Source organism: Ictidomys tridecemlineatus, chromosome 8, assembly GCF_052094955.1.
Source record: "Ictidomys tridecemlineatus isolate mIctTri1 chromosome 8, mIctTri1.hap1, whole genome shotgun sequence".
NCBI lineage: Eukaryota > Metazoa > Chordata > Mammalia > Rodentia > Sciuridae > Ictidomys > Ictidomys tridecemlineatus.
This window is the reverse complement of record NC_135484.1, coordinates 100,616,196-100,643,222: the sequence shown is the minus strand read 5'-3', so window position 1 is coordinate 100,643,222 and position 27,027 is coordinate 100,616,196. Positions and strand designations below refer to the sequence as shown.

Below are 27,027 nucleotides of genomic sequence, written 5' to 3'. Positions count from 1 at the left end.
AAATAGTAACTTAGAGACACTTCAGCAGGTTCTCACCTAAATGTCACAAAGATGAGTAATGAAAGATATTACTCATTCCAGGGTTTCGCATCCTTGATAGTACTGACATCTTGAGCCAGATAATTTGAGTTGGAAAAGTGGTATATATAATACATGATGTTTACAGATGCCCTGATCTCTATTCACTATCAATAATATCCTGGTCCTCCCAAGCTATGACAAAAAGAATGTTCCCAGTCATTGCAAACATCCTCTGGAGGTAGGATGGGTGACTGTTCCAATATGTCTACTGCTGAAGGAATTCCTCAGACCCAAAGCTTTATGCTTTAAAATTGAGGCAGTACTTGGGAAGACCAGGTTGTGTTAGTCACCCTACCTGGAGGGCAAAATTGCTGTGGTGACGAAACTTTGGCCTGTGGGAACAGAGAGTCATCTGTCCCATAAATTCCCAACACCAATAGTACTGCCACAGAGACATATATTTAGGATTTGTTGAACCCAATGAAGAAAATGTTATGATTGAAGTAGGAGTAATTGGGGAAAGGTTTCTTGGGAAAAAAAAAGTTATATGAGTCAATGATTTAATATGGAGGCAATTTTAACAGATGAAGGCAAGAAGTCCAATTTGAAGAAACTGTGCAAGCAAATGAGAAGGAAGAAGGGAGAGAAATCCCAGGGTAATTGTCAGCAGGAGGCAAGAGGGTAAAATCCAAAATAAGATCATAAAGATGGAACAGAGACAAGACTTGAAGATTTTGAGTCTTGAGTAACAAGAATAACACATATGTTAATGTTTACAGTATGCTAGGAATTGTTCTGTGCTGGCTTTACTGATGTTAACTGGCTTAATATCAATAACAATCCTAACCAGTAAGCAGTATTATTATAACAATTTTATCAATGAGAAAAACTGAAGGGCAAAGAGGTTGTCTTGCTTGAAGGCACAAAGTCAGCCAGATACCACCCATTGCAAATGTACAGACAAGACTTTGTTGTGTATTAAGTAAATATTATTTTCTATTTATGGGGAGATTAGATCTAAAATAGTACTTATAGACACTTCAGCAGGTTCTCACCTAAATGTCACAAAGATGAGTAATATTTTTTCCAGGAAGTCAGATTTAAAGGAAGTCAGATTTTAATCTGATCTGTCCAACCCTGGGTTCCATGTCCAATCTCGTCACATTCCCCTGCCCCTCCAACCAACAGTGGGAATCCATTAAATTGATAAGTAACAGAGCAACATGATCAGACTAGATTTTGAAAGGTGATTTAGATGACTCTTTACATCAAAAGCACTGAACAGTACAGTAAAAGATATATATACCTTACTTCCCTTATCCTTCTATAGCAACTGTCTAGAAACCCTATTACATTCATGAGATTTTTGGTAAAAGTAATATCACAATAAGCTTGCAACCTAAATTTAGTAGTAATAGTTCCATCAGCTAAATAATTTCAAATGCAATAATAATGCTTAGTAATGGCAAAGGGCCAAGCAGCAAGACAGCCAACCACTTTAATAGCACACCCCAAAAGTTTAAAGACAGAGTGAGTAAAGGAAAACTAAAATGTTGTGGAAATAGGGAAATAAAACCAGATTTATTTTTAGCTAGCAATAATTAGGTAGATGATAATAATTTTCAAAAACTATAGATGATACCTCATTATTTGCTTTGGAAAAGATTTTGTTAAGATTTAGAAGAAGCTTAGGTGATAAAGAAATAAATCCACTGTGATAAAGGGATCACAGTGAGGTGGGTTGGATAACACATCTTTCTATTTTCAGTGTCAATTTTCTAATAAACCTCTTCCAAGAAGCCCTGTCCCTGTCTCATTCCTGATAATCTATTAATAAGCCACCACATAAATGTTCCTTATTAAAACATCCAGGTGTGTGGACTGTTTAATGTGGTTAATTTAAGTGAGACAACTGAAATTCATGTAGATGACCAAATTAGATGAGGGGAGAGATCAGCAATGTTCCCACCATTCACTGAAGAGTGCAACTGAATGTCAAGAGCTAGGTCCAGACACTGTTTCAAACACCTGCCCTGTGTTTACATGCAATAATATGGACAAGAGTCTTATCCATTAATAAGAAAGACAAGAAGCCAAAATTAAAATGATCTTCAATGGCACCTAGAAAGAACCTGTTCTCTCTCCATCTCCATTCTCATCTCCTCCACAAAAAATGAAAGAAAGTCACAAAAAATGAAAGAAAGGGCTTTTAACAGAATTGCTTTAGAATATATAAATTGCTTTAGAATATATACTTCAACCCACACCTCCTACTACCATTTGTTGTATGTCCAGGAGATGGATAATCTGTAATTTTTTTTGAAACTCATTTTATCCATGGGTAAAGACACAAAAAGGCAAACAAACAAACAAACATACATACATATGCACGCAAGCACACACCCAAACACCCTCCCACACACACACATCAGTTCACTGAGCTGCTCTATTTTGATTAAACATGAACTCAGTAAGATTGGTATTCCTTTTTCAAGCAGAAAATATGATAATTGGTTCTTACTTGGAAAAAAGAGAACATTCTTCCTTTTAGAGTATGTTTTAAAATGTTTCAGACCCATGGAAATCACATGAATGTTTTTCATACACCATAGCCATACTTGGCAAAGCCATCTTGTGTCCTGCGCTCTATATTCCTATTATATGCATCCTTAACAGGACAAGAGCAGAGCATTGATCCAAGGTAAATGCTAATCTTTGCTTGGCACCAATTTTAAAGACAATTTAACAATATAACAAGTAAAATCATCTGACATAATGCAAAATATAGGCAAATCATGCATTTTGCTAAAAAAAATACAACTAAATGACAAAGCAGGGTTTAGCAAAGCTGACTTATTTCTTGAGGGTTCCACATTCAATCTAATTTGCATAGTAGGTATTTGGCAACTGTACTCTCTGCTTTCCCAAATTCAATAATGTTGCCAAATTGGCAGCTTTGTAATAGCTGAGGGAAAGATTATATGCCTATACTCTGGTTTCCCCTTTTCTCATGTAACAACTTAAATGTTAAACCAATAATCTACTAAGAAAAAATATATAAACATCAATTTAAATAATTGGTTACTAGCTGAGAAAATCAGCTGAACCTGTACCTTCTTATGCTGGGGTATACTTTGCTTGAGGAAAAAAAGTCACAAAAAATGAAAGAAAGGGCTTTTAACAGAATTGCTTTAGAAACTGACATTTGTTGGGGTTGGTAATGAACCCACAGTTTGTTCCCAGTGGGTCTCCTCTGTGGAGTTGTTGGCATTGTCTAAACTCACCTTCTTCTGCCAAAGCATCTTCTTTTTCTTTCCCTTCTTGTGATCGAGGGCGTTTGGATGAGACATGAATATGGTTCTTCTGATCATCAGTCTGGGATTTAGGTACCTCTTCAGGTTTTGTTTCTGTATTAACACAAAAATTTATTTCTTCTGATTAAAAGAACATTTTTAATTTATAAAATGTTTCTCTTTAAGCCTCCTCCCAGTATCCTTGTGAAATATATGCAATAGAATGCATATAATAAATTCAGAACTTAAGCAATAATGAATCCTATGTACCAATCACCAATATTACAATTTAAAACTGTCGGTCCAAAACAGTAGTAGTCGCGTGTGACTACTGAACACTTAAAATGTGACTAGCTCGAATGGAGATGTGCCCTAAGTATAAAATGCACAGCTGGTTTTGAAAAAAAAGTAAAATACCCTGTGCTGGGGTATATACTTTTTTTTTCATTCATTACACATTAAAATGATATTTTCACTATATTAGGATGAATGACAACTAGAAAATTACTATGTGTTTCACATTTGTGGATCATGTTATATTTCTGTGGGACAGAGCTAATAATTAACAAAATGTTACTAACTTTTTTAACTTTTTGATTTGAAATAATTATAGATTCTAAAAAGGGTTGGTTCATAGGATGACCTTGGGAAGTAGTGAATCCCTTAGGAGACGAAGCCTCCTCAGAGGTCCTTAGGTCACTAGGGACATAACCTCAAAGGAGACTGTGGGACCCGGTCTCTCTTTCTCCCCAGTACTCTCCTCTCTCCCCTCCCTCCCTCCCTCTCTCTCTCCCCCTCTCTCCCTCCCTCCACCCAATATAAGCTGTAAATATTTGTTACTATAGGACTCCCTAGATGATGTGCTTCTATCTGTTATTCTTAGAAGAGGCCAAACCAATGGGACCATCTGGTCTTGGATTTTGAACTTCCCATGAGCTAAATAAACCTTTTCATTTTGTAAGTTAGTTGTCTTGGGTTTCATTGTAGCAATGTGAAGCTGACTAAAACAGTATAAACATCAGGAAATGATGTTGATACATTGGTACAATGTATTGTACCAATACATTGATTGTACATTGGTACAATCGACAGAATTCAAACAGATGCATGCTTTTGACTGAAAAATTTAAATCTTATGTCCATCTGTGGCTTAACATATACTTAATTTTCCATTCATTTGTTTAATAAATGTAATCACCACAAACATATTTAAATTTTCATGCCAGATACTGTTCTGGGCACTGTGAAAACTATGATGAATAAGAAATACTCCATACATGCTTTCATAGAGCTTTTGTTCTAGTATGGATGACAGAGATAAATAAATACATTTGTAACATAATGTCAAGAAATGCTATGTTGTAGTGTGAAAAGGCAATTGTTGTGGGGGAGAAAGTAAATGTTTGGAGATAGGTGTGATCAGGAAGGACATACCTGGAGATGAAATCACAGTAAACAAAATGAAAATCAACAGCCACAAAGCAAAAGTCTATCTCGCTTAAGAATATCTCTGATGAAACAATAAAGAGATTTAATTTTATTAAAAATATGAATAGTGATTTCCTAAAGGGAAAATAATTTAATAGGTGAGTTTCAAGCTGAACTTGCTGATGTTTTTATGGAACACCATTTCTACTCACCAAACTAAAAAGGATGATTGAGGACAAACTGGTCATTAGTATTTGGGTATTTGAAAGGTTTTCTTTTTTAAAATGAAGGAACTAAGATGGTAAGAAAGAAAGAACTTACAGCATTTTTCTTGAGTGATTAAATCAAGCTTTCATGGGCAACTTAGAATTCTGGAAAAGCTATATTAATTTCCATGAATTTCATAGATTTGAAAATATTACAGACTAATATGAACACTTGTGATTTTTTAATTGTAGAAGGAAATATTTCAACATTTAGTAGCCAGCAAAACTCAGTAAAAAATTATCTATCAAATGACCAAGAGATAGTGCTTCAAAACCATGCATGAGTAGATGCTCCATTTAAAAATACACAGTAGACTAGTAGAGGTGCATGTAATAGTGCAACTGAGGTGGATCTTAAGTCCTCTTGTCAAAGAATATTCACAATTATCTGTAAAGCCTAATAAGTTATTTTCTATTTTTCTACTATATAGCTGTATGATGCTGAATTTCCTTGCTATACTTCAGCACAAACCAATACATATGCAACAGACTGAATGCAGAAGCTGCTAGAAGATTCCAGCTGACTCCCATTAAGTAAGACATTTAAAAGATTTGTAAAACTGCCACTTTTTTATTCATAATGTCTTTTCTGAAAAATATAGATGTTTTAAAAATAAAAGTGTTAATTATGCTTACATTCACTGTCTATATTATTGTTATTTCAAAATAAATTAACAAATAAACTCTAAATGTTCTGTTTTATTTTTAATTTGTAAATGCTAATGTATAGAACCCATACAAAAATTCTTTAGGTTCTCCATAATTGTTGACAGTATAATAGGGTCTTCAGACAAAAATTTTGCCAACTCTGACATAGAACATATAGCTGAATTGGAGAATCATTTTATGAGGAAGTTAGGAAGCAGTACATTTATCTGATTCCAATGTAATGAAATGCTAATTTTAGAAATTAAAGTACAGAAAATAAAGTATAGAACATAAAAAAGAAAAGGCAAGTTACTCATATAGAGCTAATTGCTGTGAAATTTTTTGTCAATTTTCTTTCCATCTCTTAATAATTTTTAAACTAGCTACAAATGTACCCAGTCAGAAAAATGTGAAGATTTAATATAAGGAAATGTGCTCACAGATACTGAAAGTTTTAAAGAACAGAAAGGACTGAGATAATAGAATCAAGTAACTTCAAGAATAAGCTACTTCTAGCTTTGAGGGAACAAACAAGAGGAGATAAGATCTGAAGAGCTTAATGGGAGTCCTCAAATGGCTAGTAGGTTTGGATAGTAAATTGAGGCCCAGAATTAAATCACCTGTTACACAGGATCACTTGAGGTTAAAAAAAAAAAAAAAACACAAAGTTTCTTACAAAACCGAAAGTACTACAAACACACACACACACACACACACACACACACACACACACACACAAATGGGGGTGGGGTGTGGGTAGATGATTGGATTTAAGACCCAAACAAAATAAAGAACTGCATTTCAACAAATCACAGTTTGTCCACCCAAATAATCAGGACACAGAGAGAGGCAGGGCCAACTGGCCTTTGTGAAGTTCAGATACAGGGTCTGATAAGTGAGCAACCCTTCCTGAGGATCCCTCAGAAATTCAAGCACAGGGAATATTTGGGTGGTAGAACTGTGCTACCTCCTTTTTCCTTTCTCTTTTGTACATTATTATTATTATTATTATTATTATTATTTTGCCTTTTGCCTCTTTTTATTCAATGGCTTATAACTTTGGCTCTTTTTACTCATTCTTGCTTATAACTTTGATGTTATAATAAATACATGTGGTGGTCTGGGGCATAATGTTTGGCTAGTATAAGGGATTTACTCAGGCCCTATCTGCCTCTCCTTCTCTTCCTAAGAACCAGCTAGAAAGATAGAAAGAAGTTCTTTCAGAGACCCTCCTTCCCTCAATGACTCAGCTTAAAAAAATAAAAAATGAAAGGATATTCTGCTTTGGGGGAAATATTCAAGGACATACTTAATTTCTTTGTTTCCAGAGAAAAATGTCCAGCACTTGTTTTCCTCTTTTGAAGGAGAAAAGGATGTTTCTGTGTAATTCTTTAGCCCATTTTCTGCAGGGTCAGCTGGCAATGGAACATAATGTTTCAGGGAGAGGGACATGGAGCTAACTGCCTGGATGCTTTGTGGCTGTGTAACCTTGGGCAAGTTATTTGCCCTTTCTATGCCTCATTCTCCACATCTGTACTGTAGGCATAATATTTATCACCTGCATAATTGAGTTGTTGTGAGCATTAATAATTAATTTATCTAACGTCCTTAGAGCCTGGTACATAGTGAATATTCAATGAATTTGAGCTTTTATTATGTTGTTGCTGGTATTATTTAAGATTTTGCAATCCTTGTCTCTACTATATTAATTGAACAGTTTGACTCCATATAGTTTTATGTATTGCAAAGCACACAAACATTACTCTTTGAAGGAATAAAAAAATAAACATACAAGATTTTTTTCTAAATATTTTTATTCCTTCCCCCTCCAAACCAAAAAATTCACGTACTTCTGTTTTTGCTTTTTTTAAGCCAACAGCACACCAGACAGATCAGAGCCAGCCAGGAGACCACTGAGCACAGGGAAGTAGCCATCAGAATGGTTGACCTCTCCTTTCCAGTCACAGGTAAGACATCAAAGGGCCTAGATCGAGCTGTAAAATTGGCTCCTGTATATAAAAAAAAGTTCCATAATATATTCAAATGGTAATAATAAAAACTTGTGGAAAAGATTTGTTTATGATAGTGCCTGCTGCTTAACAGGTACTCAATAAACATTTATTAAATTAAATTATAAAATAACTGAGTCAATAATAAATCCAAGAGTATATTCCTGAAGAACTATAGGATACCACCAATAATTCATACTCATTCCTTCCAACACAGGCAGAACCTGTGTAATTCTATCCAATTTTTTTCAATTATCTCATTTTATTCTCAGACATACCTTATCCATCAACACAAAATTTTAGATTCATTCATTCTTCTACTAATTACGAAAAAAGCATAAACTCAGTTCCAGAATGCATAGAACTACTTGCTCTGTATCTGCTTTAAATATGGAGGGTAACACATTAAAATAGGGGCACAGAAACTCCAAGAGTGCCAACAGACTTTCTGAAGTTCGAAAGAATTGGAAAATGGGAGTAGACTAATGGCAGATGGAGCTAGTTTGGCTATGTATGATGGGACAAGATGAGGAATTTCCTATTGAGAAAATACATCTAAAAATTCACCAGAAGCCCTTGCCATTTTGTAGATTGAAATGTTTGGTTTTTATCCTATTATTATTTATGGAGCAAGGCATAAAATAATCTAGAAAAGGAATTGGCCTATACACACAAAAACCTATATACAAATGTTTATGGTAATTCTATGCATAACTAGCTAAACTCAGAAATAATCCAAATGTCCTTCAGTTGGGACTGAGTAAACAATAGTCAAAGGGGAGCCAGGTGCTGTGGCACAGACCTGTAATCCCACTGACTCAGGAGGCTGAGGCAGAAGGATCACAAGTTCAAACCCAGCCTCAGCAACTTAGTGAGGCCCTAAGCAACTCAGCAAGACCCTCTCTAATAAAATATTAAAAAAGGATAGGTATGTGACTTGGTGATTAAGTGCCCCTGGGTTCAATTCCTGGTACCAAATAAAAAAACAAGCCATAATGAGCTGGGTTTGTAATATATGAGAGACTTATGAGGATTCTGTATACACAACGGTAATATCTGTTCAATTGCTCCTCTACCCAAGAAATTGAAGAACCAGCTCTCTGCTTGATTCACATATAAATGAAAAAGCTATATGAATCAATGCTCATCAAACCTATTATTTTTGTGTGCCGACAAAAAAAAATTATTAATTGGCCTGAATTTGTGAATAAAGTCTGCTTTCCAAACCTTCTAGTACTAGAAATTGATACACTTGCAAACAAGCAGTTACTCTTGGGATCTGTACCATTAATCAGCGTGATGTCAATTAGAGGTCCCTAAAGTACAGACCATTTAAAGTTTTTACTGTTCTTTTGTAAAATCTCTTTCTTACAGAGCCTCAATTTATAGACGTGGTCTTGAAAATTGTGAAGAACAATTTAGGGAAAAAAAACTTTTAAGACAAATCCTTAGTTATTCTACTTTATAAGTTATATGGAAGAAACTAAAAGTAGTGATGTACCAAATGTGAATGCCAAGGTTAGTTGGGTGTCACATGTGGTACTGAGAAGTTTCTGTCTACAATATATCTTACCTTTAGTTTTATAACTTTTTCCTTAAAATAACATTGATGTTGTATTTGGCTAGTCTTAGATAATCACTAAGGAAATTAAAGGACAAAAGTCTTTTAAAGGTCAGAACAAATCTGAGACCAATATCCAGCCCTGCCTATCTGACCCTTTAAAACACATCCATTCAGAAACTTGTGCACAAGATAAAACACCTGAAGTTCCAGGTTCAAGTACACTGAACATGTCACTCTGTGAAACTGTGGTTACATCAGCACACTTTCAAAGGTACTATTAAAAGGATAGCTGACCCACAAAATTATACCTAATAGTATTACATCACCTCAAAAAATAGTTTGTTAAGTAATACAAAATTTGGAATTAAAGGAAGATGATTTCAAACTTTAGTTAAGACCTACTGTCATTTTTTTCAAAATGGTCTTATCAAAAGTTTATCAAATTCTCTAGAGTATACTTTTGATTGACTATTTATTTATTTATTTATTTATGATGGGGTCTTGCTATGTTGCCCAATGTGGTCTTGAGTTCTTGGACCCAAGTGACTCACCTACCTCAGCCTCCTAAGTAGCTGGGATTTCAGGCACATAGTAATGTTTATCATTAATTAGGGTTTAGACTTGTTAATTTGCAGAAGGTTGATAAGCTGCAAATAAGTTTCATCCAATAAAGATATAAATATGCTAAGCGAAGTTAGACAATCCCAAAAAAACATATGCTAAATGTCTTCTCTGATATAAGGGGGGTGACTCAAAATGGGCTGGGAGGGAGAACAAGGGAGGAAGATTATCTATAGATAGGGAATAGGGGTATTCGGGAAAGAGAGGGAGAAGGGGTATAGCATGGATGGTGAAAGGAGACCCTCATCATTATACAAAATATATGTATGAAGATGTGACTTTGGTGTCAACATATCTTATATACAATCAGAGATATGATAAATTGTGGTATAAATATGTATTAAGAATTGTAATGCAAATAATAATAATAATAATAATAGAGCTCATGTATAATGTCAAAAATAAAAATAAAGGTGCATGAGGAGGTGTTTAATAAATAAATAAATAAATAATATGTGAGCGTGTAACCTCAGAGAATAAGGCTTTAATGCCCTGTATCCAATTTCACAAACTTATTTCAGCGTTTCTCTTTTGGCTATATGGTACTATACTTCAAATGCTCTTTGAAATAGTTTTGTCATCCCTCTGGTTCCTTCATTAATGAGTTAAATAACTTGTTGACAAGTGCTCATTATATATTTTCACAAGAGATGCCCTGAATGCACCAAAAGGGAAATTTCTTTAAGTGTTTTATCAAGGAAAATTGGGTCATATCACATTTTGTTCACACCCTCTACCTGTGGTTCTGAAGTCCCAGGATGTTACTAGGCTTTATCACCATTTTCTACATGGGAATGTATGAGGAGAAGGGGACCCAAAGAGAAGATTTCATCATACTCAATATCTCAAGACTGCCTCTCTTATAAATTAAAATTTCTCACTAATACTGAACTGAGTATCATAGAAATAAGAAAGGAAATAAGTAGAACAGACAAAATAAATTTTCACATCTAGAGGAAAATATACACTTGGATTCTTGCTCACCATGAAGCCTCCTGAGGCTTAATTTCTATGTGTGCTTGCTCTTCACATGGTTAATGATACCGCCAAGTAAGTTTTTTTTCTAAACTATTATAACTTCTTACTCACAAGAGGAGTTATTTCCATTATAAGGATGAAGGGATTATTTTTTTTAAAAGGAAACAGATAATAAAAGCACACTGTGCTGAAATTACCTGGAGGGGAAGTAACATTAAAAATAAAGTGCCAGTTTGACCCAGAGATCAAGACTGCCAAGTTGGAGAAGCTCACATAACCATCTTGTGTTTCTGCCTGGGTACACCCTATAAACAAACACAAAACAAAATGTAGCTATTAGTTATCTATTCAAGATCAGTGTCTTCAAGTCTCTTCTGAAGATAAGAAACTGGACAATAAAGGGAAATGTTTAAAAAATAAGAGAGGTTACCAAACCCATCAAGTTCTTAGACAAGTCTTAAAACCAAATATTTAAAAATAGAATAATAACAGAAAATATATATTGAAACTTTCATATGCTAGACACTGTGCTTTATACATACCAGTGTCTATAAACTATATGATAACCCTACAAAATATACTATTGCCAATATTCTAGAGATTAAAAAAGTAGATGCATAAAAATTACTTAATTCTGGGATTATGGCCAAAATCTTCCTGATTTCAAAATTTGTATTCTTAACTATTACTATAGGTTGACGTTTTATTATTAGAAGTCTGTCAAGGAAAAAAAGTCTATTATCTTTCCAGGGGGTCAGTATTTTTATGAGTATTTATGTGGTAGCAGAGTTATGCCAATAGATCAGAATAATAGCTAGTCAGAAAATCATGACCAACATATATACCATGCTTTAGCATAAAGTCTCTGGGTCTTAGTTTCCCTGAATTAAATGCAAACAAGAAAGTTCGCATTTTTATAACAATAAACCATACATTTATAAAAGAAAAAGAGGCAACTTAACTCAGGATTACATTGCCAACACCATAAATTTGTTTTGGACTCTACTACTCCTAAATTACTTTGCTAATTAACAGCTGCTACACTTCACTCTGGAAATGTCACTATAATTGTTATGGTGGACAGAGTATAAGAGTGGTGTTAAAGTTTATAAATTGGTTTGAGATCTCTAAGGCTGAAAGGTATCATAAACATATAGCATGCTTAGTGTTACATTTTTCAATTCAATTGCTCAATCCCTTTTGTGAAAACAGTGTCTTCCTCATCAATTTTGCAGAGCTAACTAAAACTTTTTGGGAGAAACATCTTTTCTTTCATCTCTTTAGAGTCCCAAAATAAATAAAATGCCCAGAAAAAATGGAAATAAATAAGCCAAGACTCAAATAAATGATAGGCGCCCAAGATAAATGCAGTTTATACTCTTTAAAACCTATATGCATCAAAATTATGGTCAATAAACTCTTGCAAACAATGAACTGCAGAGTACAGATGTTCAACATGAAATCATTTGCTGCAGTTTTTCCTTTGACAAACGTCCTTATTGTTCCCATCTTTGGAAGAATACAAAGCAGCATTTAATCGAAATGTGTCCGTCGAGCACAGTGAGTCTGCCTCATAGAACAGCCGCCAAACTGCCTAATGGAAAGTACTTTAGTTCCAAATGGGTTTGCTTTTGCGTTAAATACCAGCTTGCCTTAGAGATCTCCACAAAGATTTCCTTATATATCTATGATATTCTCAGATTTGAAGCATATGTGCCCAAAAGCTGAAGCAGTTGCTGCCAAGTACAGTACATTACTTCAGGGTTCATCATATCTTTGGAATAGCTATTATAAAATATACAAATGCCATTGACAGTCTCCCTGATCAAGCTGGTATAAACAAGGTACTGGCTGGATGAAGTAGGGTGCTGGGCTGGAAGCAATATTGAAATTGATTACATGGCTACCAGAGAATATTACCTGAATGTGTTTCCACAGAGTATATGGCTTCTAAAATACCTTTGCAACTTAAGCCATCTCTACAACGAATTCACTTCCCCCTTGCTGTACACACTAGCAAACTATTGTATAATTAATGTTAACGCATTATCTTTAGAAATACATTTTTTCTGCCACTAGGATATATAATAAAATATCAAAGGATCTGGAAGATCCTTAAATAATTGTCTTTTGAGTATATAAATCCACTTTTTGGGGGGAAATAACATCTTTTTCATGAAGGAGGTTCTCCTTAGAAAAAAGTACATGAAGTTAAATGGCAGAATAAAAGAGACTAGACATATAAATATGGTTTTGCAGTTGCTATTTTGTTTTTCTCCAGGAAACGCTTAGAACAAGTTGGATAATCCATCCCAAATGCTTTTGGTACTATTCCTATGACGTTAAAGAGAAATATTTCATGATGGCTTCAAGAGAAACTTTCAATCATATGAAATAGGGTGCTTTCTGTGAGATGAGCATTCTAAAAATGAAAAAATACACATGATTTTTCCCTACTTTATGATACACACACACACAATTTGTGCATAGAAAAAACCCTCAGTTATTCCTCATACTCTCCCATCAGATCTCCTGAAAGGACAATGGGGAGGCTACTGATCCAGGTGGGCCAAATGGCTTAAGCATGATTTGATATTAACAGAATATAATTACAAATGGATTCATGCATCATTCTTTTTGCATGGCTCCAATATAATCCTAAGATGATCAGTGTGGATGTCCTTAAGATAATTAAGGGAACACTAGTGAAAGGTGGTATGGAAAGACAAACTATGGAATGAGGAACAAAATATGAGTAAAGAATGATATAGGAGAAAGTAGGTATAGGTAAGGTACTGAATATGGGCAATGTGTGGATTATAAAAGACATGAGGAATTAATGAGGCATGGACTCTGATAAAGTATGAAGTGTGGGCAAAACAAAGTATTGATAAAGGAATGAATTAGAAATAAGGGATAGAATGTGGGGAAGGCATGGAATATGGGTAAAACCTAGATATGGTTAAGTTGTGGAGAAAAGAATAGAAGTAGGTAAATTTCAATAGACATATTAGAATATCTGTTGTAATAATGGAACATGAGAAAGGCTGGAAATTAATATTTGATGTTGATAGATTATGATCAAAAGGGAACTTACTGTTATATCCTAAGCACTCTCTTTACCATAAGACCAACACAACAAAATGGCCCTGAACAATGACAGAATGATTCTATCAAAACCAACAGTTCAAAACTGTCTCATAACATGGTTTGAATGTTTGATTTTTCACATTGGCCAGACTTGGAGCCTTTACTTATTACCATGATTTCCTGATGATGTGGCTTATTCCTGGAAATTTGAACATAGACCATTTGGGACTCTCCTTTCATCTTCAGACTTTACTATTCAAGTTAAAAAAAAAATGACCAAAAGCAAAAAACAAGAAGTCTGTACTATGGGTGCTATTTTTACCAATATGAGCACAAACAGGTCATGTAATTCTGCAAAGTTTAGGGGGAGATTCTCACAAAACACAAAGTGTTCCCTGGGCCTGTAAAATTGAACTGTATAAAAAGAAACTGAGGAGGGTGCTAGGACTTTGGAAGTTTGGAAGAAAATTATTTTTATGGGCAGGCTGAAGGGATTTGGTTTCTTAATAAATAGGTAGATAAAATAGGGAATTTGCAAGCCATAATAATTGAAAGGCAACTTGAAAAGAGATGGTAGGAAAATAGTTCTAACAAGAAAACAACAAGCTTTAAACAGCAAGAGTTTTGAAGCTATGAAATGTTTAATCACAAGATGTGATTGCCTCCTCAAGAGAGTTTTCAGGAGAGAGTTCTGTTCTCTGGAGTTGATGAGGTGTAGCCTTGTAGGAAACAAAATGGGATGCTAAACAACCCAAGATTCGAGACTGAATCATGAAGCTTAGGTGAAGGAGAATTCATTACCTTGCAAACTTCATCATAACAACTTCATCTCTCTCTCTTTTTTTTAAGACATATAGCAAAAAAAAAAAATGAAAGAGCAATACCTTCAAGAGAGTTAGGCGCTCTGTACCAGATTAGCTGAACTGTTTTAGGTAAAAAATATCTATAGCTAGCAGATGAGATAAAATTTAGCTCTTCTGTAATGGACTTACTCCTATTCATTGTAGCATTTTATAAACTTTCTGGATGTCATGTAAAGGATCTTAGACACATAGGTTGGATAGAGAAAGAAATAAATGTAGAGTTTCAGCCTATTCTTGGAAATGGACAATTTTGTAGGTAGGTTGATATTTACACTGGCAGATCAATCATTTCTAAGTTTGGAAAAATAATATTCCAGGCAATATAAAAATAATAGAAATGCCCATGAAGTATGTAAGAAATCCAAGTTGTGAATAATCCTTAAATTTGTATAAGGTAGGGCTAGTAGACCAATTATATGAAGGTATATTACCTTGTGTATGTGTGTATATATATAGATAGATAGATAGATAGATAGATAGATAGATAGATAGATAGATAGATATATGCCATAGCAATTTAAAATTGCCAGTGATTCATTGGTATGAAACCTCCTTCTAACATATTACTGATAAATCTCAAAGGGCACATTATTACCATGACAGCAATAATGTTACATAAATAACCAGTGCTTAAAACCATATGTCTATAAAGAACGGTTTGTAAAAGTTGACAATATTCCCCACTTTTTCCCTATGTAAATATCATGGTACTAATATAAGATTTACTTAAAACTTTTATTTCTGGTTTTTGTTGTTGTTGTTTTAACATTACTGACAGATATCTCTTAATGTGCATATTTTAAAAAACATTTATTCTTATTTTTGAAAATCAATAAAGCTAATACTTAGAAAGTATTTAAAATCTGAAACAGCAATAGAAATGTTTAATTTAGAGACTTGATTGGGAGTGACCCAGCTCTTGGTCTAAATTTTTCCATAGCTCTGAATTCAAACAGACAAGATAAATTCATTAGTTCTAATTTTTAAATTAGATCACCCCATAAAGATTTTTTTTTTTTTTGAGGAGGGCTATCTGGGATAAATGTTGTGTGGATGAGGGAGGCTGCTTTCCTTTCTAGAAATATTTCCCATGACCCACCTTAAAATTTGTTTTAACCAGTTTGAGTTTGTGGAATATCTTATGAATTTTCTCATTGAAACTAGGGAATAATTAAAGGGACTTAACAGGTTCATTTTTTTTAGACTGTTAAAATCTCTGGCCTCCTGTTCAAACATCGAAGATGGCTTTAGAAAGTTCCAATGAACCATCCTGTTCCTGATTATATCCAGTTGATCTAAAATGAGTTTTCCTCACCTGATGGCCAAGCTTAGAATTGAACTGTGATTGTGCATGATTGGGATTTCCTCAAATGAGAAGAAAAACATATAATCCTACTTGTGGCCAGATAAAAGCTTAAGATCCCTGTGTAGAGAGGAAAGTTGTGTGCATGGGGAGTTTGAAGCTCTTAGGCAAAACTTATGTTGAGAGCTGAAAACTTTGGCTCATGAAATAGAAAAGACTCATAGTAGGAATAGTGATTAATAATTTGGGGTAGGCTGAAGCAAGGCAACCCTTTTCACACTTTAGAAACACAAATCGTAACAACCAGAAGTAGAAACTTCTTTTTCCTTTTGCCTTAAAACTTAAAACCATTGTATAGGTAAAGGTAAAGGTATTTCTATACCTTTATCTAATTTGACCCAGCAAATGGGTTAGACTGACATTTTTCTGTTTCTCCTAGTCTAGTCTTTCCTATTTCAGTAAAGGAGACCAATGTCCAAACAATATATGGAGGCAAAACATAGATTTATCCTTACATCCTTGTTTCCTTTACTTCCATTACACAACACTCTGTTGATTCTACTTATAAAAGACACTCTGAAACAATACTTAGGTTTGCATTTGTTTTTGTGCTTTTTTTTTATTTCCATTATTTCTTGCCTGGTCTTCTCCAGTCACTGATCCCTGGACTAGTAGGTTCATCCTTATTCTCCAATCCACCCTCTAGAGCAGAGTGGGAATCAAAACATGGAAGTCAGAGGTTGTTGCTGATCTTCTTAGAAGTCTCAGAGGCTTGGAATCTCACTGAGAATACAGTTCAGACCCTGCATGTGGTCTCCAGAACCCTTGGTGGTCTGGCTCCAGTCCAATTCTTTGACTTTACCACCCCCTTTATCTCCCATAGTTACTAGGTTTATTTGCCTTCTTTATGTTTCTCAAATATATTCTTCTGGAAATATTATTTTTAATTATTTCTAATTGATGCCTATTATTACACAGAATGGTGGTTTTCATTGTGGTGTATTGCTACACTAATACATTATTTGATCAGTATTTTCCCGAATTCCTTCTCCTCCTTCCCCCTGTTCCTTTTGCTCTACCTTTTGGTATCCTTCCTAAAACTATTTTACATGGATCACATTTGTACTGTTTTAAAACATTAAAATTCAATAATTGAACTATTTTGTAATTAGAGAAGGTGTCCTTTTTAAGCTCTGAAACAAAGACTAAACAAGTGGCACAGAAATGATCCTTGGAATTCTGAGTTCTTCATCTGTGGCAGACTACTAGGCACACCTGCAGTACATTCTTTAATCTTTGGGTATGTTGTAGTGGGATTTTTTTTGTAGATTCTATGGCCAAGAATTTAGAACTCAGAATTAATTTTTATTCAAAAACCACATTATACATGTTTGTTTCTATATGGACCTGGCCCAAAAATGCACATTCCTGGTCCTCTCTAGAGAATATTTGAAATAATTTGGGGGGAATCAAGACTTTGGAATCTTTATTCCAAGTAAACCCATTTTCAATTTCATATACACAAGCTCTAAGAAAAAGAGATGGAACTGGCAGTTGTGCTGGAATTGAACAAAAGGCAAGAACAGGAACAAGGCAAAGGATAGAGAGGAGGAAATGAACTCTGAGGATCAGATGCTTTTGCATTTATCAATGATTTATTCTATAGAACATTGAGAACAAGTGTTTCTGTTCCTCATTGAAACTACATTGTACCTGGTAAATTCCATCCTGTACCAGCCCATGATACTGTACCAAACCACTACGTGTCATGGAGAAAGTAGTTCATTAAAAAAAAAAAAAAAAACAAACAAACAAAAAAAAAAACTAGGGTTTGAGACCAAGCCAAAGATCCTGGGCCCTTTCTTTTACACCATCATGAGAATAAATGAATGATGCTATGAATTCCTAATGGGAACTATGGCTTGGCTATGGTTCAAGTGTGACAGACAAGTGTTCATGTGTTGAAATTTAATATTACTTGTGAGATATTAATAGGGTTAAAATTTAATCTGGCTATGCTGTTTAGTGTTGAAGCCTTTGGGAGGTATTAAGAATTAGGTAAATCATCAGGGTAGAATGGCCACAAATAGATACTGGTGGCTTTATAAAAGTGAGACCAGACAGACATGGACATACATGCACTCCCATCTCATGCCATGTGATGCCCTGCACTACCTCAGGCTTCTACCAGCAAGAAAGCCATCACCAGATGCAGATCCCTGAAACTCCAGAACTTTGAGCCAAATAAACCTCTATAAAAATTTCCCGCTTCAGGCATTTTGTTATAATAACAAAACATAGACTAAGATAAAGAAAATATTTATTTTCTGTTCAAAGTAATAATAGATATTTGAAAGTCACTGATACCAACCTTTTAGCACTGAATCTGATGTCCCTTCTAGAGAAACTGAAATGATCCAAGGCTCTGAAGGGAGCCCCAAGGACTCCACTCTTCGATTCTGAAAATGGGGGGGGTGGAGAGAAAAAGTTGGATTCAGAAGAGTATTCTGTGAAATTACCTAAAAGAAAAGTGGATTCAGACAGAAATTTTTATTGAATATATGTTCAATAGAAATAAATGAAAGAAAACAATAAATGCTTTCTTTCTCATATTAAAAAGATACCAAAATAACTTACTGAAAGAGAATAGAGATTATGATGGGAAAATTTGAAGCAGGATAGAAAACAGGAGAAAGGACATCTAAGTTTATAAAAGAGAAGAGTGTCATCATTAGTTTAAGGTTACTAAGAAGGGAAAGGTTAGCAGAAGGAAGGTAGAGGGAGTTGGAAAGTGCTAGCCTAGACCAAAGGTGACAGGTTCCAAGTATGGACCTTAGCCCTATGTGTCAAGGGATGTACTTGTAAAGAGGAGAAAATTGATCTAGTAATCCTATTTCATTTCCCTCATAAATTTTATAAACTTAGAAAAGATGAAATACAACCAGTGGCCATGGAGCCTGAAAATAGTATTATGTACAGAAGCTTCTTGTTAATGACTTACTGAGCCACATGTAAGAGAGATGATTCAAAAGATAACATAGAACCGTAATATATATGTGATGTCATGAGCTTTTCACTATGAGAAGACCTCTTCAGATGTAGACATTCTTCTTTGAAGAGGTGTTATGGTTTAGATATGAGTGTCTCCAAAAAGTTTATGTGTGAGAAAATGCAGGAAGATTCCTATGCTAAGGGGTTAAATTATGAGAGCTTCAACTCAATCAGTGGATTAATCTACTGATGTGGATTAACTGGGAAGTGGTTGGAGGAGGTGAGTCACTGGGCGGGTAGCTCTGCGGTTTATATCATGTCCTTGGTCGATGGAGCTCTCTCTGCTCCATGGTGCCATGTCCTGAGCTGCTTTTCTCTTCTGCACCCTTCCAACATAATGTTCTGCCTCAACTCCGGCCCAGAATTATGGAGTCAGTCAACCACGGACTGAACTTCTGAAACCATGGGCCAAAACACCTACTCCTCTGGGTGTCTATGAACTCAGACCTCTGAAACTGTGAGTGCCACATAAACTTTTCCTCCTCTAAAATTGTTCCTGTCAGGTTTTTTGGTTACAGAAATGAAAAAGCTGACTAAAAAGGAAGGCTAGATTTCAGAGAAGATATGATGAATATGCTTCAAGAATTTTCCTGGTGGAGAAAAGCATCAGAATTTTCTTTATCCTTAATAAAATTCTGAACATTCATAGAAAATGGGAGGCAGACTGTGACTTGGAAGAAAAATGACAATAACAGTAAATAGTTTTGTGTTGAAAATTTCACACGCTGGTTACTCTGAAAATGTGTATCAATGATTACAAACCTAAAACATGTTATATAAAATCCATTACCTGTGAAAAGTTACCTGTTCATCCAGAAAAGCAAGCTGTGGCTGCACGGGCAGCTCTTTTCCCACTTCTCCACCTGAAGGCTGGACTAGCACTGAAAGAACATAGGGCCGAGTGTATATCCAGTTCTCAGTTTTGAAACTACTTGTGTTTCTAGCAGAAATAAAAACAGAATACATCCATAGGGTTACAAATATCATTGCAATAACTCTTTTCCAAAAGACATTATTACCAGCGAAAATATGTTGTTTGCCCTTATTACTGGAAAATTAATAATATACTATATAATGGCTGATTTTATATTGATATGTAAATTATATGTATATTTGATATGTATGCTTAGGCATAATAAAAAGTGAACTAGGTGGGATAGGGGATAAGCACAAACTATGCACTTATATTTTTATTATTGTGTATTAAGTTCAGCAAAAAATAAAGCCTTGGTAAAGGAAATCATCAGACTGAATTATTTAGGGGCTGGTATAAGTTGAATATCAGGCTATTTAACCAGCTCTCCCAGAAAACATCCTGGTTTTGTGGAGGAAAAAATACTGTAATTTGTAGTGTGTTCCAATTTCTGTGGTGTAAATATTCTCCTGACATGCTGATTCCTGGGTAACCAAGATAATGTAACTGAAAAGAGCTGGGAAGAGATAGCCAAAAGAAAACTCCAATGCACCAGCACTTTATGCATTTAACATGCTCACAACCACCATTTCACATTTATGTTCTCCCGGTGTGTATGCATTAAGTAGATTCAATACCTATGGCTCTAATTAACTTAGTTTGATTGCAAGAAGCATCTGAGGAGTATAATGCTTGGGACATTTGCTGAGCAAAAACTGTGTACCAGCTATTAAAAACTTTCCAAGTATAAACTCATTGCATTTTTTAAATGACGCTATGATATCGGTGCTTTTATTTACATTTGAGGAATAATAAGCCCAAACAACTTACGTAACTTGATAAAGGTCTTAATTGTTCACCAAGGTCTTAAATGGTAAAGCAGTGAGATACATCACTTCTCATCTTGTTCAAGCATGTTAATTGCTGAGGTTATTTAGTATTAAAATAGTTACATACTCCATGATAACTTAAACATCTTCACCCAGAATTTGAATATGTTGGATGACCAAGCTAGCTTTATTAAAAGGACAAAAAACCTAAACAGTTACATCCCATTAAATATATTATGTTTTAAATCACAGGCATGAACATATATTTGACAATTAAATGGAATATATAGACACTATATATCATATGTACCATATATATTCCCCTAACGTAGCATCCTTTGTTGAGTTGCCTTAAAATCAACCTAGAGCAGATCTAATAAGGTTGTTTTGTTTTGTTTTGAGTATCTTATCCTCTCCCTTCAGTAAATATATATGCAAATCACTTATTCTATTGCCCAACTTTTTCCCCTTCTTCATGTGAGGAGAAAGTATTTGCTCTCCTGAAGGGTACATGTTTGGTAAAGCTGAAGACTAGTCCTGAAAGGAGTAATAGTGGAAAAGCAAACACCACTTCCATCCATTGATCACAACATGAGGGAGTTTCTGTACGAAGTAACTCCCCTCTCCCCTGGGAACCCTAGGACAAGCAGGCAGAGTGGGCATTTGTGGTCATACCTTTGGTCACCTACCAGCTAAAGTTCTGGCCTCTGTGCTAGAATCACTCCCCAGGAATTCAATCAGCTCAATCTTCACTCATTAATTTGCTTAGCCTGAGTGACTATGGGTCCTTCCCCCCCCCCTTTTTTTTTTAAAGGGACTAATTTAAACCAGATTTTTAAAATCTGTGCCATTAATTCTATCCTTCCATAGGTCCCAGGTTATTGGAAAATTTTAACATTGTTACCAGATCCTATTTCTTTCCTAACCTAGTCCTTGAAGGCTTTCTGATGAGGGGCCAGTGCCGGCAAGCAGTCTGGGTTAAAGAAACTGAGAGACCCATTAAAGATTCTGACATAAGTACATTGATGTCTGGAGACAAAGCGATGAGAAACAACTGCCTGAACACTGTAGAAAGGCCTGTCCCTGACACACTTCAAAGTTTATTGTGAGCAAACATCTCTTATTAAATGTAAACAGCATCTCACTGGAGGTCAGAGACTTGCTGCTGCAGCATATCCCAAGGTAATACCACTTTAAGCTCCACATAAACTCTTAAGCAGTTTCTATCCTAAAACCTGACCGTAGGTGGTACAGTTTTTTACGATATGTTATAATAGTGCAATAAATCTGTTAGCTTAAAATCGAATCTCCGTGGCCTTTTAGAGAAATCATCATTAAATGCAGGGTCCTGTTAATGATGCCATCCAAGTGAAATTGTTTAATCTGCTAAGGGGGTGAAAGGTCACCAAATGAATTTTTTATAATACATCAACTTGACACGCAATAGGGAAAACTGTAATAGATAAAAGCAAAGGAAAAGGGCACTGTCTTCTTCTGATAGGTCAATAGCAGCCAAGAGAGTCACTCATCCACTTTCCTTTCACGATGGGGCTCCTTTTGCATTTAATATGGACACCCAATTAATACCTCAGCACCACAGACAACCTCATTTTAGGTGACTTATAGCAATTTCTCCCCCTTCCCTGAAATGAAAGTGATCACAATACATCATAGCATTGTGCGAATTAACGTTAATTGATTCAAGTTACCAAGCAATGATGGGCCACTTATATAATCTAGGCGTTATTGGGTGCTAGAAGGGATGGAGGGAAGATTAGATTCCAGTGTCCGTTGCTGTGACGACGGGAGTCACCTGACGCCTTGTTAGACAGTTGTAAGGTTCTATTGCTGGCCCCAGTGGGGTCGTCAGTAAACTGGAGTGATGTCCAAACATCATTACACGCTGCTCCAATATTAAAGCAAAGGGATTAGCAACTTATTGCAAGCAACCTGGATTTGTCATTGTGCTGTCGTTATCCAATTTCCAACTGCTAATGTGACTGTAGCCTGCAGGCAGAAGGACCTACAGCCAAACTTTAAAAAATGGGGGAGGAAAGTTCCCTCTATCCCTCCCAGTTTTAACCACCATTTAATAGCTTCCAATATCCACTCAGGAACGTGGAAAAAAATTTTTTTTCTCTCCAATGCTTAAGTGCAGGATAAAAGAGAGAGATCAAGAGAATACAGAAATTTCCCAGTTCAGAGATCACCAGTATTCATTTCAATTCTTGTTTTAAAATCTGATACATCTGAAATGTTTACCCTGAGGAGGACAGGATTATTTTTATTTTCATGGCAAACTCAGTAAACAAATAAATCCTATTGGTGAAAAACTAACTCCAGTCAAAACCAAATGTGGTGGGATGAGGGTGGGGATCAGGAAAAAAAAGCCTTCTTCTTCAGCCTTCTCAAAGCTACTAGTCAGGTTCCTTGAAAGAACCTATTTTGATTGAATGATCAGGGTGTCCTGAGAATTTTTGTTCTCTTTTGCCTAAAATAGATTAAAGGGTCCTTGGACAGAGTGCTCACCTAGCATGTATGAGGCACTAGGTTCTATCCTTAGTACCACATAAAGATAAACTAAATAAAGGCATTCTGTCCATCTTCAACTATGAAAGTTAAAAATAAAATAGATTAGAAGGCAGAAGAGTCTCTAGCATGAGGGGACTTAAATTCTATAGGAGTCTAGATGATACTACACCCTGGGGGGGGGAAGTAAGTCCCCTACTCAACTGTGCAGGACAAACACGTTAGCCCTCCTGTTATGTACACTGTTCAAGGCACTGTGAGATACAGGAAGATAAATAAAACAACATGACCTCTGCCCCTCAGGAGTGCTCTCCTTTATAGTTTGTAAGACAAGAATAACTTTCCTGGCTCTCCTTCTGAATTGATGCATACCATTTTACTTCCATTCCATGTTACTCATGCTCCCCTTAAACCCACTCAGGCTTCCTCAGAAGCTGTCAACTCCCAGGAGGGAAGATGTGCCTTACAATCTGACAGTTTTCTTTGGGCACTATGGTGCAGTGGTTTTGAGCCTGGAACATTATAGGCACCCAATATCTTTCACTATAGTAATCCTGCCATCTCAGTGCCAATTGTATTCTTCCTGTTCTCAGGTCACTATTGCCTATGGAAAGCCACCACCCATTCTGGCCTGGCCAGTTTCCAGTTCTGATGAGCCACTCAAGCAATGTGCTTACTGCTCTGCTATAGTATTTTTGATTAAACTCTTGTGATTCCTTTCCATTGCTCATTTAAAATTGAGATTTGAGGCAACCTAGGTGTAAACTGCACTGTGTTAGGAATATATAAAGACACGGAATAAATTTGGTATGTCTTCAATAATATCAATTAAAACATTAAGTTTAGGAAACAAAAGTGAAGTATGGTAATTGGTAAATGATTTGCAATAATATTTTATAATAAACCTAACAAATATTTTATCAAGAATGGATACTATAACTGAATTTTAAAGATCTTACAAAAATATTCAAAATCTCCTGTTTATATTGCGAGACTATAACAGTCACAGTCTGGCCAGGAAAAGCAGAAACCACTCAAGGTTTTTCTAAGGAAGAGATTTAATATAAGGTATTATTTACATAGGACTGTCAGAATAATAGAGATGCCATTAAGTTTACATTTCACTATTTGTCATAAATATCAAATGATCATTTATTGTGAATGAAACTGTATTAGGAACTCTTGGGAATACAGCAATAAGTTGAAACCTTGACTACTGAATAAATATAAAAATGAAAATAAATTCAAGTCAGTTTTATGGAAAACTATACTAGTGGTTAAGCTGGTTCATATTTAATTAATGATTTTTTGTAAGAAAGATAGAATGACGTTAATATATTCTAATAAACTAGCTGAATAAATGTTTTTTACCCCTCCACTAAAAAAAAAGATCTAGATTTTATAGAATCCATATAATAGTTTGAACATAATAGCTGTTAAAATAATGTTTGGGGAATTAAAAAAATGTAGCATTTTGTGAGTCTATTGCAGTTACTTATAAATTTTCCATGTGTGCACAAAAATCTTAACTTATTTGATTTTTAGATAGTGTGATTCAATTTTGGAATTAGAATCTCATATACGTGAAAACAGGGAATCGCTGGATGCAGACATGTCAGCAGCAGCAAAAGATTACAATTAACATCCTGTTCACAAGGAAAATAGAAAATAAAAGATGTAAACTGCAGAACAAGAATCAAAGATTTAGTGTTCAGAGACCATTTAGTATAAGAACAATAGTCCCCAAGGGCATTATTGCAGAAACAGTGCTGTGAAATAAATGATAGTTTAAATGATAACCATGAATCATCAATAAAAGTGTGAATGTTCTCTGTTATTTCCCATTTAATAAGGCTCTTATGTAATCTGTCTTTTTTTTTTTTTTAGTTTTAGTTGAAGACTTTTTAAAATGCTGCTAGTAATTAAAGGAACAACTTTTAATTGTTTAGAAAACTTGTTTATGCAGAACTTAAGGCCACAAATATGAAACATTATTACAATAATTTTGTCATTCACCTAACTTAATGAAGTAGTGAATTTACTCTGTAGGGAAAAGATGATATGGCATCAAAATACTCTGCAGTGGTAAGGTCATGGCTTTGCAATGAGGAACTGGCAACACACGATTATCTTCCAAGACAAAGGTTCTACCAATCTTGAAAGCTAATCCTCTTGTGTTGAAAACTCTTCCTTGCAAACTTCAAGTAGCTGTTTCCTAGAAGCAGGTGCCTGGGTTGCAGAAATGAAAACCTGAACTGATATCAGTTAACTGGCATCACCTATTGACTCTCCTAGTTTTCTTCTCTGTTCTAAGGCAATTTAAAAGTGTACTTCTTATGTAGAAAAGGGGAACTTAAAAAGCCACTAATGTGATAAATACACACACACAGAGACACACACAAACACACAGATGTAATCTCCCACATTGTCATTATCCCTTTAATGGACCCACAACTGTTTTCTGGGTCCATGGTTCATGATAATGTCACAATCAAAGAGCTTTATGCTTTGCAGCATAACAGAATACCACAACTTAGAATTACACCAGTGTATTATTCATTAGGGAATGGGTGAGAATCTAAATAGGCTCAGCTGAGTTCCATGCACTTGAAGAGGCTCTCAGGAAGAATCCAGTTCCAAACCCATTCTGGGTATCAGCAGAATTCATCCCTTGTGGCTGTAGAATTGAAGTCCCTGTCTGCTCACTAGTGGCCAACCAATGTCCACTGTCTCCTCATAGAGTCTACCTACCATGCTTTTCACATGTCCTTTTCCACCTTAAAAGCAGTGACACATTAGGGCCTTCTCACACTTCAAAGGCTCTGCTTTCCTCTTCTGCCATTTTTGACCACAGGAGAAAGCTCTCCTTTTTTAAGGGCTGTGTCCTTGGTTGAGATGACTTTGATAATCCAGAATATTCTCCCTATTTTATAGCTTATGGTCAACTCTGCCAAATACCAAATATACATATTTCTCTCCCACAAAGCCAAAGTTAGTACCCTCTTGAAAGTAAGCAGCACGCTCCTGGAAATGCAGCAATCCAACATGGCCTCATTTTTTGAAATTTCCAAAGCCCTATTAGATTAACAAGAATGAATCTCTGGAGAACATACATGGTACTTTTCCAGGAAGGACTGGTTGCTGGACTCATTTCTGCTGTCTCAAGGTCAATTCATTAGCTTGTCAATGGCTCTCCAGTGAGTTGAATGGAAGTCTCCACTGACACTGATCAAAGCTGAAGGAAACAAAGCTGTCCTTGGGGCCTGCAAGGCTGGGGGCTGTATTTACCATATTTGGCAACTCCTAGGAGTTGAGAAACCTTGCTAATTCTCTTTCAATTGCATAGAACATGGGTTTCTCATTCTGCAAAGATTTGTTCAGACATGCTTACAGACTTTATCTTCAGAAGATTTACTTTTTGAATTATGTCTAGAAAACCTCTCTTAAAATACCAGAGAAATAGAAAGAAATGGAGGATATAACACATTCCAACAGAAAATCAATGCTACAATATACACGTTCAGTAGTTTCTTATTAAATCAGAAATATCTGAGTCAAAAGTGAAAACATGGGGACTATGATGAATGGTGGGTGAAAAGTAAAAGTGATCTTTTTCTCTG

At 35.4% G+C, this 27,027-nt stretch overlaps 1 protein-coding gene across 5 annotated transcripts in view; it reads right to left on the bottom strand.

Annotated features, from left to right (window-relative positions):
- Pkhd1 (PKHD1 ciliary IPT domain containing fibrocystin/polyductin) overlaps positions 1 to 27,027 on the bottom strand; it is a 432,625-nt gene that overhangs the window by 10,722 nt on the left and 394,876 nt on the right. For 4 of the 5 annotated variants that reach the window (XM_005318573.4, XM_078019905.1, XM_078019903.1 and 1 more), the window contains 5 exons: positions 19,940 to 20,075; positions 18,456 to 18,543; positions 11,026 to 11,133; positions 7,507 to 7,665; positions 3,306 to 3,428 (listed from right to left, as the gene is read on the bottom strand). In XM_005318573.4, the coding sequence (XP_005318630.2) occupies positions 3,306 to 3,428; positions 7,507 to 7,665; positions 11,026 to 11,133; positions 18,456 to 18,543; positions 19,940 to 20,075 (614 nt within the window). The remainder of the gene's footprint in view (positions 1 to 3,305; positions 3,429 to 7,506; positions 7,666 to 11,025; positions 11,134 to 18,455; positions 18,544 to 19,939; positions 20,076 to 27,027) is intronic. The other variant, XM_078019904.1, reaches the window with a different exon arrangement.